The 17,474-nt window shown below is 40.1% G+C and overlaps 1 protein-coding gene across 7 annotated transcripts in view; it reads left to right on the top strand.

The window, feature by feature from the left end:
- PBRM1 (polybromo 1) overlaps positions 1-17,474 on the top strand; it is an 86,423-nt gene that overhangs the window by 30,709 nt on the left and 38,240 nt on the right. For all 7 annotated transcript variants that reach the window (XM_075183089.1, XM_075183090.1, XM_075183088.1 and 4 more), the window contains exon 13: positions 15,956-16,056. In XM_075183089.1, the coding sequence (XP_075039190.1) occupies positions 15,956-16,056 (101 nt within the window). The remainder of the gene's footprint in view (positions 1-15,955; positions 16,057-17,474) is intronic.

Genomic DNA, 17,474 nt, shown 5'->3' with positions numbered 1-17,474 from the left:
CCGCTGTCCCCCTCTGCTGCCCCGCTGTCCCCCTCTGCTGCCCCGCTGTCCTCCTCTGCTGCCCCGCTGTCCTCCTCTGCTGCCCCGCTGTCCCCCTCTGCTGCCCCGCTGTCCCCCTCTGCCGCCCGCTGTCCCCCTCTGCCGCCCGCTGTCCTCCTCTGCCGCCCGCTGCCCTCCTCTGCCGCCCGCTGCCCTCCTCTGCCGCCCGCTGCCCTCCTCTGTCGCCCGCTGTCCTCCTCTGCCCTCCTCTGTCGCCCGCTGTCCTCCTCTGCCCTCCTCTGCCGCCCGCTGTCCTCCTCTGCCGCCCGCTGTCCTCCTCCGCTTCTCCCAGCCATAAAAAAAAGAAAGAGCACATAAACTTACCAATCAGCCGGGCGCCGGGACCCAGAGGAGGCTGCTGGGTCCCGGCGCCCGGCGGATTGGTAAGTTTATGTGCTCTTTCTTTTTTTTTTTTTCTTTATGGCTGGCCCGCGGCACCCCAGTGACAGCGCCGCGGCACCCCTGGGACCCGCGGCGCACAGTTTGGGAACCGCCGCTCTAGACTATGCTCAATTTCTAATTTTCTTAACACACCCTTCCTCCTCTCGGATCATCACCTTATCAGCTACACTCTCACCCCACTGCTCTAACCTCTCTACTGTCTAACTCTACCAAGCCTCCTCAAACTCGCAGAAATCTTAATTCTATTAATCTTCAACAATTTTCCACCTCTCTCCAACACCTTCTCTCCCCTATCTCTACATTCTCATCCCCTGAGATGGCAGTATCTCATTTTCACCTAACCTTAGCAACGGCCCTTGATCAAGTGGCTCCAGTGACACTACATACTACACGTCGACTTCGATGTCAACCGTGGCACACTAAAGCAACACAAAATCTTCAAAAACTGTCCCGTAAAGCAGAACATCACTGGAGTAAATCTCGAAGCTCTAATGACTTCTTCACATATACTTCTGTCTACCACTCCTATCGAAATGCTCTGGACACTGCAAAACAAACATACTTCCAATCTCTTATCTATGCTCAGGCTTTTAACCCCAAACGCCTTTTCAATACATTTAAACATCTTCTCAATCCTCCCACCCCGAACCCTTCATCTACTATCAGTGCTCAGGATCTTGCTTCCTACTTCAAGGACAAGATTGATAAGATCAGGCTAGAAATGGTATCCTCTTCCTCGACAAGCAATCCGCTCAATTCCTTCCCACCAACCTCTGACACCCTCTCTTCATTTCACCCCACAAATGAAGAGGAAATTTCTACTCTCTTCTTATCCTCCTACTCTACCTCCTGTCCTCTTGATCCTATTCCCTCACAAATTGGTAGATCCCTGTCTCCTGTGCTCATTTCACCTCTAACTCAAATCTGTAATCTCTCACTCTCTACTGGCATCTTTCAATCACTATACAAGCATGCAGTGATTACTCCTATTCTAAAAAAACAAAACTCTGACCCAAACTCTCTCTCAAACTACCGTCCCATCTCTCAGCTCCCTTGCCCCTCCAAGCTTCTAGAGAGACTTGCCTACACTCGCCTCAAACGCTTTCTTTCCGCAAACAACTGTTAGATCCTCTTTTAGTCTGGTTTTCGTTCTCAACACTCCACAGAGACTGCACTGACCAAGGTTGTCAATGATCTGATCACTGCTAAAACTGAACACCATTACTCTCTTCTAATTCTCCTGGATCTCTCGGCTGCATTTGACACCATTGACCACTCTTTTCTCATACAAACGCTGCAATCCCTAGGTCTTCAAGACACTGTTCTATCCTGGTTCTCATCCTACCTCTCTAATCGCTCTTTCACTGTTAATTTCTCTGGAGCCACCTCTGCTCCGCTTCCCCTATCAGTTGGAGTACCACAAGGCTCAGTGCTAGGTCCTCTGCTGTTCTCTATCTATACCGCTTCTCTTGGAAATCTAATAAGTTCCTTTGGCTTTCAGTATCATCTCTATGCGGATGATACCCAAATCTATCTATCCTCTCCTGATCTCTCGACATATGTGTTGTCCCGTGTAACTGACTGTCTTTCTGCCATTTCATTTTGGATGTCCTCTCGCCAACTCAAACTTAATCTTTCTAAAACAGAGTTAATAATAATCCCACCCACCAACAAGACCATACCTGACATTTCTATCTCTGTTGATAACATGACCATAAATCCCACCCCACAAGCTCGCTGCCTAGGGGTAATCCTTGACTCACACCTATCATTTGTTCCCCACATTGAGTCTATATCTAAATCATGCTACATACATCTAAATAACATTTCTAGAATCCGCACATATCTCACGCAAGACACTGCTAAAACCTTAATGCATGCACTTATCATCTCCCGCATTGACTATTGCAATTCCCTCCCTCCTTACTGGTCTTCCCAAAAACAGACTTTCCTTGCAAATCGCTATTCCTCTGTTGAATCACTCTGTATGTCTCTACACTGGCTGCCTGTCTTCTACCGAATCCAATATAAAATACTTTTACTAACCTACAAGGCCATCAACAAAGCTGCACCAACATACATCTCCTCTCTTGTCTCAAAATATCTCCCAACTCGGCAACTGCGTTCTACAAAAGAGCTGCGTCTCTCATCCACCCTCATTACATCCTCCCATTCCCGGTTACAGGACTTTTTTCGGGCTGCACCCACTCTATGGAATTCTCTCCCTCGCACAATAAGACTTTCCTCTGGTCTACAAACTTTCAAGCGTTCTCTGAAAACCTACCTATTCAGACAAGCTTATAATATTCCTCAACCACCCTCTTAACCTCACTACCTTTAGCCTGTTACTGCCTGTTACACAATTTCACACAAGACAACTACCCCCTGACCAACATTGTTGTGTGACACGATCATTTAGCTTATGAGTAACTTTTATCTTTGCAGTTTGGCTGGGCCAAGATGCAAAATGTATACTTAACCTCATGTGTCAATCTCCCATTGTCCCATAGATTGTAAGCTTGCGAGCAGGGCCTTCTCACCTCTTTGTCTGTTTTACCCAGTTTGTTTATTATTTTATTATGTTTGTCCCCAATTGTAAAGCACTACGGAATATGTTGGCGCTATATAAATAAATGATGATGATGATAATTGGTCTCCTGCAACTATTTTTCTCTTCTCAATGTGTCATCAAGAATATAACCTGCTTATAACTAGTTATTGATAAAAGAAGTTGCTGAAAGTTAGACAGAAGTCATCGGCCAAGGATAAGAGAAGGGCAACATGTTTATGTTGTCACACAGACACTTAATAGTAACAATGTCTACAATCAGAAATCCCTTTAGTGTGTTAACTGACCCAGATTTCAGTAAATGTGATAAAAGTATCATTCTGTATACTTCAAAAATTCCATAAATGCAGCATAAGTTGGAGCATATGGAATTGATATGCTATGCTGCAAACGCATACTAGCAAACCTTTTTAAACCTCTTTCCGGGAGATCCCAGGCAGGGGGGCGTGGTTGGAGGGCAGGAGGGGAGGGGCGCGCGGTGAATCACATCATTTTGTCCCCGCCCCCCATGACAAAATGCCGTTTTTAACGCGGGAGTCGGGGCCAAAATGACGCGATTCACCTCGCATCGTGTCATTCCGGGAGAGTTGGCAAGTATGCTGCAAATGGTGAAATAATCTGAAAGAACACTTTTTTTTTACTTTTTTTTTTTTTGGCATACACAGTTTTTATGTATTTTCCAAAGAACAAGTTTTCGGGTTTTAACATTCCAGAATTAACTATGCAAATTTATTTTGTACTTTTGAACTACTAAAGTATTATATATATTTTTTTCTGTCGTATGATCAGCTACTTTGCTGCCGCAGTCCATGAGTTGGCCCTTTGCATTGTCTTGTCTCCCTAGGTAGACATAGACACTTTTTGACTGGAAGACTTTCCTTGCATGTAATGACATTTAAATTCTTGCTAAATTCTAGCAATGTGTTTTAAAGCTTTGGTCGCTTATTGTTCTTCTCACAGAGACCCTTCATACTGATAAAAAATATATTTTGGATGTATCTGTAGACTTTTTCGTTATTTGTGCAGTCAGCAAGACAATGTGGCCATGAGGACAATTCTATCTATAAACCAAGCCTTGGGACTCTATTAATTGGCAATGTTTGTTGGCAATTTTCCCCAGTGAGCCATGTCATTATTGTTATTATGCTATAATGCTACTACAGGTGTTAGGAAACATGACCATTTGTCCTATAATTTTTGTTTTTTAGAGGCGCACCAAATATACATCATTTCACTATGTTGGCTATGGCTATTCAACCGTCATCCACATTGATATCTGCCCCACTGATTTAGCAGATCTTAAGTTAGGAAGAGCATGAAATATTATATACTGACATATTGCTGTACCACCAAGTTCCTAATTTTGTTGTAACACATTTCTATATAACACATATTCTCCTGTTAAGAGTAAACTCTGAGGAAACTTTTATGCTGGCTGAAGATTATTATGCAGATGGTGTCATTGATACCTCTCTGTATAAATGGTTATCCGAGTTGCTATATCTTGGTATAGTGACTTTTAGGGACTTCATCTGAATTAAATCTACTTAATTGCCCCAGTGATGGTGGTTGCATGTCTTCCATAATTCTCCGCTTTGGGTGCCTCCAAAGGACCGCAAATGTATGGAGAAAAGACGTGCACAGACTTAGTTCAGAGAACCTGAAATTGCCAAAGGATGTAGGAGGGCTAATCTTGCCTATTAAACATCTTAACCAATCAGCAGGTTTTGATATGGTGATGAATAACAATTGCCTAAATCATTTTGTTTAGCTGCGTGAGAAGGAATGAGAAATGCAAGAAGAAGCTAGAGGTTTTGTTGGTGAAGAAGTTGAATAGCTCCATTATTTGCATGGTCCTGCTTTTTTCCTTATGTGTTTGCTTTTAATTTCGGAAGGTTCTTCACTGCTTTTTAAGTTAACTTTGGATTAATCCAGCAAGCTAGCATAACAGCCTTTTCAAACTGGTTAAAGTAATATGACAAATGTATCAACAAAACATATTAAATAATGTAAATCTTTAGTTCAAAAGAAACTTAATGCTTGGTGGAATATTACAACAGTTAAGAAAATATTTAGAGGAACATTGAATATTATTTTAGCAAAATACTCAGATGTACTCTATGGGGGGAATTTAATTCCCCCCAAAGTACCGCAGCGTAAAAACTATTACCGTTATTACGGTAATATTAACCCGGCTTATTGCTGCAAGCAAAATGCCAGCTTTAAAACTACCATAATACCGGTATTTACACGCACTATTACAGTAATAACTGTAATAGTGTGCAGGCTGCGTTACTTTTTCAAGTAACACGGCCAATTGAATTCCCCAATATGGGTTAGATTTACTAAACTAAGGGTTTGAAAAATTGGAGATGTTGCCTATAGCAACCAACCAGATTCTAGTTATTTATTTAGTACATCTACCAGATGACATCTAGAATCTGATTGGTTGCTATAGGCAACATCTCCACAGGTTAGTAAATATACCCCTATGTCTCTTAGGAGAATATTCCTAGCTGTCTGATGGAAAAATGGGAAATGTAATTTAATTTTGTGGAAGTCTATTGAGACGAATTGTGAGAATACATGGCTTGGAATTGGTTCTAAGTAGGAAAGGATAGTGCAAGTGTTTGAATGTGTTTGAAATATCAGGAAGCTTTATATACACAAATATATTATTATTATTATTATTATTATTATTATTATTATTAGTATTCGTATTATTATTAATACTAATAATAAATAATATTTTCGTAGCTTTGTAAGGTGCCACAGTGCTCCACAGGACCGTACAGTAGGGAAAAACAGTACATACACAAAACATACATTAAACAGGGACATACAAGGTAGACAAAATAAATACAGACATGAAAACACAGGATATGAAAGACCATGCTAATCAGAGAGCTTACATTCTGAAACAAGAGGAGCAAATGTGGTTCAGAGTGGAGATTGGGACAGTTGTGAGGGTCCATTAGTGTGAATAGTGTTATCGGGGATAAGGTCACCTCTTCTTTTTTTCTTTTTTTTTTTTTAAGAGATGGGTTTTCAAAGAGCATCTAAAGATTTAAAAGTCTGATTGAGCATGGTAGGGAATTCCATAAGTGGGGAGCAGCACGGGAGATTTCTTATTTCTGGTAACCACCACTCGCTCCCGCCTACAAGACAAGGCGCAGGTCAGAGGTAGATTTTAAGTAGGCGGGAGGGAGAGTATTTTGATATGAGATTTGAGATGTATGCAGGGGTAGTGTTGTTGAGGGCTTTGTAGGTAAGGGTGAGTAGTTTGAATTTGATTCTGGAGGACACAGGGAGCCAGTGTAGGGATTTGCAAAGTGGTGCAGCAGATGTGGAGCGGTGAGAGAGGAAGATCAGTCTTGCAGCAGCATTTAGATGGATTGAAGTGTGGCTATATGGGTGTCAGGAATGCCAGCTAGCAGGATGTTGCAATAGTCAAGACTGGAGATGATGAGAGAATGGATAAGAGTTTTGGTAGCATGTTGAGTAAGAAAAGGGCGTATTCTGGCAAAGTTTTTAAAGTGGAGTCGACAGGACTGGGAGAGAGTCTGGATGTGAGGAATAAAGCAGAGGGCAGAGTCAAGTGTGACACCAAGCAGCGGACTTTGGAGACTAAGGAAATTGTGGTGTTATTGACAGTGAGGGAGATTTGAGGCAGGTGGTGACTCTGACAGGAGGGAAGATAATAAGCTCTAGTTTGGACATTTTGAGATTTAGATAGAGTTGCGACATCTATGTGGCGATAGCAGAAAGGCAGTTGGTTACACAAGATAGTACAAAAGGGGAGCGATCGGGGAAGAGATATAGATTTGTGTGTCGTCAGCGTAGAGGTGGTATTGGAGGCTGAATGATGTATGTATGTATATGTGTGTGTATATAAATGAATATATGAATTTAATGGCCTTTAAGTGGAATATTAATCCTTCCAAATCATAACATAGCACACGGTATCTTATACTCAAGGCGCATGTAGTAAATGCCCCTATATAATGTATTTTTGTATGTTCTTATGTAACTTAGTTGCTGCAGCATTAGTTTAAGTGGCATAAGGTTGGTTTGTTGGATAACTGTTACATTTTGCAATTGTTTTATCTAAAATTTGGTTCATGTATTATCACCGTAATAAATGGAAAATAGTTTTTATTATAATATCTTTTTAGAGACTTTTTTATACTGAAATGTACAACCTAACCACACACACACACAATACTTTAGGAAGATTTACCCGAGATCAGTGATGTAGAGTTAGCATTACAAAAGCATATTGACAAATTTACGCTGGATGTAATTATGTAGAAAAAAAGAAAAGTAACAAAAGATATTTAAACGATTTTTCATCCAAGGTAAAATCATTAGATAGCACTTTGAAAGTGATCGAACACTGTGTAACAGGTTACCAAGAATACAATACTGAAATACTAGCACAAGGAAAGAGTGACAAACTGACACACAGGATGTATAGGACAATCATTTACTTAACTTCACAAAACAAGATTGTTACAAATAAATGATTCCCTGGATATATGCATGGGGGATCCCATGTCAAGCTGAACTATGCACCCTAGAAATCTTTTATGCCTCCCTCTTAACCATGCTGATTATTCACCCACCAGAAAGATCCGTATACATTTCTGACTTTGCCGTTTATTTATAACTTCAGTCTGTAATGAACAATTGATTCTGCTACTTAAAGCAGCAATCGCATAAAAAAATCACTGTGGCAGGTTATACACAGAAGTTTTGTACTATTTTCCAAGGTTTGTTTCTTCAGACTATTATTGATTTATAATTCTGTATGCTTAAGAGGTACTTAACTTTTTTTAAAAAACAAACAAACTGGGATTGGTTGGAACTGTCTCTTTAAAACGGTTGTGTACTATTGAGTATAATTAAGAGAGTACACCATCTATTCTAATGTTTCTCTGCAGGCTATTTATCTAGAAGGCAGATAGGTTCTCTCTTGGTTTTTTCTTATGTTCTCTGCTGAATGGAACTACTTTTGCTTAATTTTGATAATCTTTGTCATGCTGTGGCGATTCACAATATACCTTAAATCATGTTATTTAATTACGAAGTGGAAACATGGCCATGGTCATTTTTTGTTACTGCTTGCTTACTTTTAATGTATGATCTATTCTGATTATGCAGGATTACTTTCCAAATGTATTTATTTTGTTTGGTAGTTCCATCCCCATACAACACAGCCAACCCAATCAGAGGATCAATTTGGGGCTCCTGCACTAGTTTAGAATGGCTCCCTCTCAGTAACTCCTCTTACTAAAGCCAGTTAGCACAATTCTCTTAGTCTGACTTCCTGACATGTACATTTAGTTAGTTGCCATATAATCCCTGGTGTAACCTGAGAGTGCCACTGCCAACCCCAATTCTTTTTTCAGTTTTTCAAGAAGACAGGATTGGGTTTTTAGTAGAATTTATTTCTGGTATGCAAAAAAGATGGTTTATTTTGTCTGGTACAGGATTTCCAGACTGTCTTACTTTTGCCCCGGTGTCAGTCTATTGAGTCCTCACAGAGGTCATTTCAGCATCTTTCCTTTTTTAATGTAAAGAGAATCTTTCTTCCACAAGACGCTGAGCATTCAGAAACTTGCTGTCCCTCTACTGTGGTCCAGAGTCTTGAGAGGAACAGATTGGAAGTGGTAGATACTATGATGTCCATGTTGTAAACTGTAACCTTCTCCCAGTTGTTTGTTGAGGAAACTTCAAAATTATTCATCTGTAGCAACCTTTGTGATTTCCCACAGAATATAGGAGTTTCTGTAGAAGTCCCCAGACCAATCCAACTTAATAGGTTGGGAAGCAGTCTTCCGGTATGGTCATCTGCAATCTCTTTTGCTGATAAATGTGTTGACGCTCAGAGCTGTATTTGTCACACGTTCAGTTTGGTGTCATTATTTTAGTCAATCACAACAACCCAAGCTTGTTGGGATTCAGTAAGACAATGCAAAAGCCATTGCTTTCATAAATCATTAGAGAAGCATAAAGAGTTTTCATGCCATGAAATGTAGCAGTAGGGATTTTAGAGTGGGTTCGGACATGTCTCTGCTCTGTTTGATGAGAGTCTCTCTAGAGTAGAAAACTGAGGAAAATTTTCTAAATCAACTGAAACTGGACTCAGTTGGTAGTTAGGTGGGACTACTATATATAGTTGTGACAGGATGGACCGCCTATGCCACCCTGTCTGTTGTTGCTGGGGACCGGCTGGGCTTACTTTGTCAACGTTCCCTTTCCTTGTCCCAAGTGCGCCCTCTCACGGCAGTAGGAGGGGCTTACAAATGCTGCCACCACTGGATTCCTTTACTGGCATCCAGAACCGGGGTTCCCTCTGGGTAACTGATGCTGTGAGTATACCCCGTTACTGGTGTACCTGGGCTGGTACTTCTGACCTCTTTCTATGGATCAGGGTTGCTGTGGATGGATTCCTCCTGGTCTATCACACTGACCAGAGCTGTTGGGTAGCGGCCAGAGCGGTGGTACTGGATTCTGGGTCCAAACCTCAGAAACAGCCGGGAACGGATTAGATTTTGGGTCTAATCTGTAGGTCACAGGATTTTCAGCATGGAAGACTTTTTCAAGAAGGTCTTTGAAGCAAGTGATGTTTATTTGCAGTCACACTGGTTGAAGGTTCAATACAAGACAGGCTGTGTTCAAATCTGTATAAAAAGCACTAACAGGGTAAGCCAGCCCCTTGAGGTCCGAGCTATTTTTACAATCAGCTTTGCGTTGCATGTAAATCCATGTTTGGGTAAACAAATTGCATCCTAACAATATTTACACTTCTCTGTGATATCCTAAAACTTGCTGTGATTGCCTGCATCTTATTTTGGACACAGGAAATGTAGTAACAAGTCTAATTAAACCTTCTTGTGCCTTCAGGTGTTGGATCCTCACACATCAGAAAGTCTAAATAACATGAGATTAACATGGTTCCTTTCTTCAGACAGCTGCAGAATACACATTACCAAAGAGAGTAAAAAAAAAAAACCAAGCAAGTCATTTCTCCACATCATGATACACAAAAGACTTTCTCCACAAAGGCTTATTGTATCAGATATATACTTCAGAAATCATACATTTCCACTAGCAAGGTTGAAACAAACAAGTTTGTTCCCCTGGTCTCAGAGATAAAGATATCTATTTTACCAACATACCCAGAATATCAAAAATAAGTACATTTGCAATTATATAAATAAGCGCCCTGCGTTATTTCCTTTGAATAAATTTATACCATGAGTTACTTATAAGTGATCCAGTCACAATAGTCAGTAGACTTTTTGTTTCCTTTTGTTCTAAAAGTCAGATGCCTTTGCAACCCCAAATTACATGGAAGAGAGTTTCACTACACTAAAAACTACCTCCTTTTTTAGTTTTTGTTTTTTTTATGAGGACAAAGCAGTTCTTGACACTGTCCCTTATGTTTTTGACAAATGAAGAAACTACTTCCCACATTAGTATGGTATTAAACCCTTCGTATACGCTAATCCTAAGTGTCTTTCATGTGGTTCGGTCCTTACAAATTTATGTAGAGAACACCTGTTTTTCTGACAGTTTGGGTTCATACTTCTTATTGTGTTTGAGAGTTCAACAAAGATTTGCGGTGACGAGTCAGTCTATTTCCTGATAGAGCAAAGCTACCATCAAGTTTTCATATGCTTTGAGGATTGTTTGTTTCTCATGAAATTCAGGGTGCCTGAGAGTATCTTTATGTTGATAGAATTTCAGTCTGGTCCTCTTTCCTGTGCATGCCTCTGAGCTAATAGAAAAGTTTGCTTTCTTGTGCAGTCTGCGACAAACATCTGCCTGAAGGAGATCCTGGCAAATAATGCACAACTTGTATAGAAAATTAAGAGCAACAGACACCTTTGTAGATAAATAGGATCTTTGGCAAGCTTAGACACAGTAAGTTGGCTTGTAAGGTGACATGTTACAGCGATCCAGGTCTGATATATCTGATGATTCTGATATTGAATTAGAAGAAATTCCAGAAGAGGCCAATTTCAGACCTGTTAGAGGGCCTTTATCAAATCCATTCATAAGGAAATAGAAATTAAAGAAATTGCTGAAAAATACAAACACTGCAGGGTGACAAAGAAAAGAAAACAAAATTTCCCATTCTATAGTAGAATGGAAGCACCCAGACAGGCGATAATTAAATGCAACTTGAGTTGTATGTATCGGTTTCCCATGAAGAAATCCAGGTTTGGGATATGCTTTCTAAGGTTGATGCATCTATTATTCCTTTTAAATAAATAAAATAATAATAAAAAAAAAAAATAGGATGCAAACTCTTTGCGAGTCATTGATAGTGCATTTCACGGAATCTTTGTCACTACAGGTGTAGCATTGAAACCAACAGTAAAAAATATCCATCCCTTGAAGATGGTCTGAGAAATGCAATATGTAATTGAGTTTATTTGCTAGGCTTTAACAAAGGATTTTAGACTCTGCCAGGGCACATGCAGCTACTGTGGTAACCTGACAAGCTTTATGGCTATGTTTCTGGATGGCAGATACTCCAAAACTAAGCTGCAATTTGGTAGAGGTTCCGTCAAGACCTGTTGGGGTGCCCTCTGCAGCCACCTGACAGCCCATAGACTGCAGCCAGGCTTTGTGTTTGGTGATATTCAAAGCGTGTCTGAAGTTACAGGAAATTACTGAGGGATGTAATTTCCAAACTCTTTCCAATTGGGGAGTAGTGGCATACATCAATCATACACTTCCTCCTCTAACTCTTTTCACTATCCCTCTACACTTATCAATCTTCACCTCCCCTTCACTCTTCCTCCCTCTTCCTCCCTCTTTCCTTCCCTCATCCCTTCCCCTAGAGTTCTTGTCCTCTCACCCTATCTTTCCTCGTTTTTGTCTCCTGTCAGTCTCCCCCTCTCCCTTTTTAGATTGTAAGCTCCCTTGAGCAGGGCCCTATATCTTCATGTCCTATACCTCCTGTTTACCTCTGCCCCCGGCTCTCCCCCCCTCTTTTCTCATTGTGGTCAATCGACTCCTGGCGCTGTCTCTCCCCTTCTCCCTTGCCTCTGCATCTTCACTCTTGCACGATCTTTACTGCCACCCACTCTTGCCCACCTCCCCTCCCTCCCTTCTTCCCACTCTATCTGTGCACTGGTAGTCACTTTTACCTCTTTGCCTTGGCACCTGCTTTCTCCAGAGTTTGTAATGTTGTACTGTTTGCACCTTATTTGCACTTTTTACTTATTGCACTTTGTAATACCTGTATGCCGTATACTTTTACTCTGTACTGTTGTCATATGCACTATGTACAGTGCTGCGGACCCTTTGTAGTGCCTCACAATAATAATGATCTCCAAGGAGGTACCAAGGCCCAAGCAATGATGAGGGTAGTCGGACCATTTTTGCAATGGGCAGAAGATGTTCTGGAGGATCTTTTTAGCTGCTCACATATGCGTCATAGACAATATCAGAGCAGATGTTCTCAGATGGTCTCTGAACTAAATGGTATTTGGGCAGTTGGTGAACATATGAAGTATCCACAAATATACCACATAGCAAACAATGTGGAGAACAGTGCAGAAGTAGTAGATGCTCTTTCACTGAAATTTAAGTTCAGGTTGGTGCATGCATTTCCTCCAGCCCCCATCATTTCAACAGTCATAAGAAAGGACAGAGTAAAAGTAATTGTGATTCTACCTTTTTGGCCACAGAGACCATGGTTTGCAGAGACGATTCACATAGCAGTAACACTGCCATGTTATCTCCTAGATCTGCTGTATAAAGGATAAGTTTGGCATTTGCTTCCAAATTGTGGAAAATGACAGCACGGCTACTGAATAAAGATTGTTGAGACAACAATTTTTTTCGACAAGGATGGCAGCTTGGATTTATGTTATAGCTGCAAATCTTGGGCTGTCAGATGGCTGCAGTGGGCACACTATTAGGTCTTGCTGGCATCTGTATTAAATTACAGCTTTGTTTTTATGGAGTCTCTGCCATCCACTCAATCAGAGGCCAGGAAACTACTTACAATGTATACTATACAATTTTACAAATATTCAGTGACCGGTGTACTTTGAGGAGCACAGAACACCAAGTAGTTTCTCTGTTAGTGATATCCTGTAGTTTTTATTAGACTGGCATTGAACACACTGAAAATACAGATTTACGACTTAAGGGAATTGCTACAGAAGACATTGGGAATTGCCAAATTTGTCATTAGGTTCATGCAAGCAGCAAAATATCACACTATACTCTGGCACCTTTTGATTTGACCTTGATGAAGTTCCTTACATTGAAAGTGGTCTTTTTAAAAGCAATAATGTCTGTACAGTGTATGTCTGAGTTGCAATTGCTCTGGGTGGTAAAAACTTTTTTTTAATATTTTACAAAATAAGATAGTGCCTCCATTTTTGTCCCAAAGGTAGTATCAGTGCTTTATAAATCAGCTGGTTTCATTTTCTTCATTCTCTATGTCCAAATCCCAACTCCTGCAACACAGAAACATTGGTGACTATTAGAAAAGTTCATATTTTCCTGTCCTGTTCTTTAGAAGTGCTCCCAAAAAAGGACAATTGGATCCCACATTTTTGTGTTTGGTAATGGATTACTGTGGTCTCGAGAATAATAGGATAAACAAGCTTAATTGCGGGTTGCAAATTGTATCTTTTATGGCAAGCTATGGGCTGGGGTAACATTAGATGAGATGGACTGGTTACAATCATGACTAATGGCTAACATGTATAAAGCTGGGTACACACTACACAGTTTTCATCCAATAATCGGCTAAATCAGCCGACATACGACCGCTCGTTCAAAAGTCGGGTCAGTGTGTGGAGTGACACGATGGTCGAAAGTCTGCCCAAATAGACGATTGTCGCCTCATTTGGTTGGTCGTACCGTTTAATATTTTCATTCCAATCTCGTTTCCGTTGTGTAGGGTGTATAAACTTCCGACCGATCCACAACAGTGAGTACGAAATTAGTCATTGCTCACGACAACATGGCTGTAAAAAGGACCGTCCGCTCTTCCTTTTATCGTCCTAAACAAGGCTAGTGTGTATGCAGTTCATGGACCGAGCGATCGGAACATCGATCGCATGTGAAATCGATCGGCATAAAAAGTTGGTGGAAAATTCTGTAGTGTGTACCTAGCTTAAGGGTGGTGTCTCAGGGCGGATTTTTATTCCACAGTTCATGTGCAACGTCCAAATTGAAATAATTCAGTTCTATGCCACATGAGCACCTTAATTACTTTTACCTTAATTAGTGTTTTTAAACACTGGCAGCAGTGTTTTGGACAAATGGCCCATGTGCACAGTAACAGTGTCCCTCTATTGAAATGCATTATATTAGAGTAGGACCCTGTTACACACAGCATTTTAAGCTGTCATTATAAGCTGTGTTTTAAAAGTGCTGCACTCTTCCAGCTGCAAGTAAAACCTTATAAGAGCGACTTCTGAAGCTGGAAAGGCACTATTGTTAAAAGCCTTGTGACACCACACACATCCTTGTGACACCACACTTAAGCTTGGTACACACTACAGGTTTTTCAGCTAATTATCATGCAAATCACATGATAAACAACCGTTTGGTCAGATATTGCATGAGTGTGTACACTCCCACAATCATGTTTTACCATACCAAAACTGATCGCATCTGTTGATTTGGTTTTATAAACTTCCTAAAAATCACAATCAACGATGGAATGATGTCGGGCAAATGTGGAAGTGTGTAGGCATATCTCTAAAGAGTGTGCAGAGTTGCAATCTTTTCAGCAGATTGTTATGAGAGAGGAAGAGCACAGATCTGAAGGTAAATTGTGTAGTTGTGTAGACATAAATCTCCATGCTCATCAGGACTTTCAGTCGTTGGTAAAAATCATTACAGAAATCGCATCTGCAGTCATTTTCTGTAGTGTGTACCCAGTTTAAGGAAGTGCTTGTCTCTGGGACCATATGTCTTGAAATTAAACTGCCATTTTACTAATTTGTACCCTTTTATATAATTTAGAAAACAATTTACTATCCTACTAGCAGGGTCACCCGGTGGTGTTCGGGTCCGATTTGTAATGTTTTGCAGTTTATATTCTATATTTATCGCTTTGTCGCATTATCGCGTTGATGCTATGTGGCCTAATAGGTTACTTTTTCAATATTAAATAACTGTGTAAGATTTGGCAGCTTTAGAGCTGCGGAAGATATTCGCCAGCAAATAAATATATATATTTTAATAAATAGCACAAATCTGACTGGTTGCTATGGGTTTCAGCACATACTAGCTTTGAGTTTAGTGGACAAATGGAAGCTGATTATCGGATTGGTTGATAATATAGATTTGATTGGTTGGTAGTTGAGGTACAATATATTAATGCTGTTTCCACCTGGTTGGTAATTGAGCCTTTAAATTCCTTTATTGCATAGAGGTGGTATAACAGAGATAGATTAAGTTGTAAAAGATGTGGCAGTCAGACATTTTTATGAAAATGATTTTAAGTGATGTGCAAAATGATAAAAATGGCAGCCCACTATACATATTACAACAGCAATGAGCTCTAGAGTCTGAATGTGTCAACTGAAAATGGTTTCCAGTAAGTATCAGTACTCGCATTTTTAGCTAGAAATGTTGATTTCTGAAACATTGCACCTGTCTTACACATCCCATCTTATTCAGATATATTTTCATCTGCTTTCCTGCTGCAGATGAGGGGACATAAAGGCAGAGTGCACACAAGACAATATGATACAAATGTGTGGAAATATTGTGCCTGATGACATTTTTCTAAGCCACTGTAACACAGATCCGTAACGCTTTTAATATTTATACCCTGACACCAGTTCTAGCTTTTTCCGAGTGAAACTGATCTATGCAGCTGTTTAATATTCATGTATTCTGAGAACGTTTGGCAGAGCGAGGCTGACTCTGGAGATTTGTTCTTTATTTCAGGCGAAAAAGAAAGAGCTGGCTCGCAGAGACCTGGATATAGAGGACGGCGACAGCATGATTTCCTCCGCCACATCCGACACCGGCAGTGCAAAGAGGAAGAGGTACGTTTCGCTCTACTAAAATTTAAAGCGCTTGTGCTTCCATTGTGTTCAGACTCTAGCACGTAGGCCAGCGTGTGTGGTCAATTGTGCTGGATGAGGATCCTCATTCACATTGACTTACAATAGTAAAAACAGTAGTGATTGACAAGAGATGGTAATCTTTTCATTCTGTCCGTCAGGGCTCCCTGAGCTAGATAATAGCCTAGCAACTGAGATCTAGACTTTTCCCTAAACCATGAATGTCTGTCTGAAATTGAGCTTTGCCTGTGTTGACCCTGCTGCATTCTGTAATGTTATTGTTTATTTTTGTGAGTTGGCAAGGATGGTATATGTTATACGACTGGGAACGTGGCAGCTCCCAATCTTGAAAAAAATTTGGACAAATGTATTTGTTCTACAATAATCTCATATTTACTGTTCATGTACGTGAAAATCCAGGCAGATGAAATGTTATTTCTGAATGGTGTATATAAATATATAATATGTTGTTCTTTATCTGATCATTCAGTCTGATCCTTTTTCCCATTTTTTTTTTTTTTTCATCACATTGATAAAGATTGACAGTAATAACATCTGTAGTTAGCTAAATTAATTGATAATCCGATTTATTTTTGATAACTTTTCATCGGAAAGAGATTGGATTAATGTATGTGTATTGTAATTGGATAATTAAAGTCTTATGAGCACACAACTACCCTACACTGAAAATGTCATCCAGGTCTCATATTAAAATTGTAATGTGTGTGCAGCAATCACACGTTTTATTTTATTTAAGTATCAAAAAAATAATTAAATAATCAGTTTAAGGGTCCGATTCAATTTGGCCACGTTAGTCTAGGATTAACATGGCGATAGCACCATTACATTTTTATACAGTAATTTTAACCCAGATTTTTGCTTATGGTCTCAAAAGCTGCCAGCAAAAATCAGCGTTAAAATTACCGTACTAATGGTAATACTGCGCACTTTTACCATAGTATCGGTAATAGTGCGCAGGCTGCATTATTCCTAGAATAATGCGGCCGAACCGTATCAACCCCTAAATGTTGTTGAGTAGAAATGCATTTGTTCCTAAACTTAAAAAAAATAAATAAATGTGTGCGTGTCGGATAGATTTTGCTTAAACCAATATTAACGATCCCAACTTGTCCTCCTTGTTATGTGTTTTATAGCACTCAAACACAGAACTATCCAGTGAATGACTTATCACAAGGATGCTGCAAAGTCTTTTACTGTATGGGGGGAATTCAATTCCCTCGAATACCGCCACGATACCTTAATAGTGTCATTTTAACTCTGATTTCTGTTCGCGACTCAGGGAGCCACGAGCAAAAGCCGGCATTGAAATTACTGTATTAACGGTATTTAGGCACACTATTACCGTAATATCGGTAATAGTGCACAGGCCATGTTACTTT

The sequence above is a fragment of the Mixophyes fleayi genome, chromosome 8, assembly GCF_038048845.1.
Source record: "Mixophyes fleayi isolate aMixFle1 chromosome 8, aMixFle1.hap1, whole genome shotgun sequence".
In the NCBI taxonomy this organism is placed as follows: domain Eukaryota; kingdom Metazoa; phylum Chordata; class Amphibia; order Anura; family Limnodynastidae; genus Mixophyes; species Mixophyes fleayi.
The sequence above is the reverse complement of the archived record's forward strand: the minus strand, read 5'-3'. Positions and strand labels throughout refer to the sequence as shown.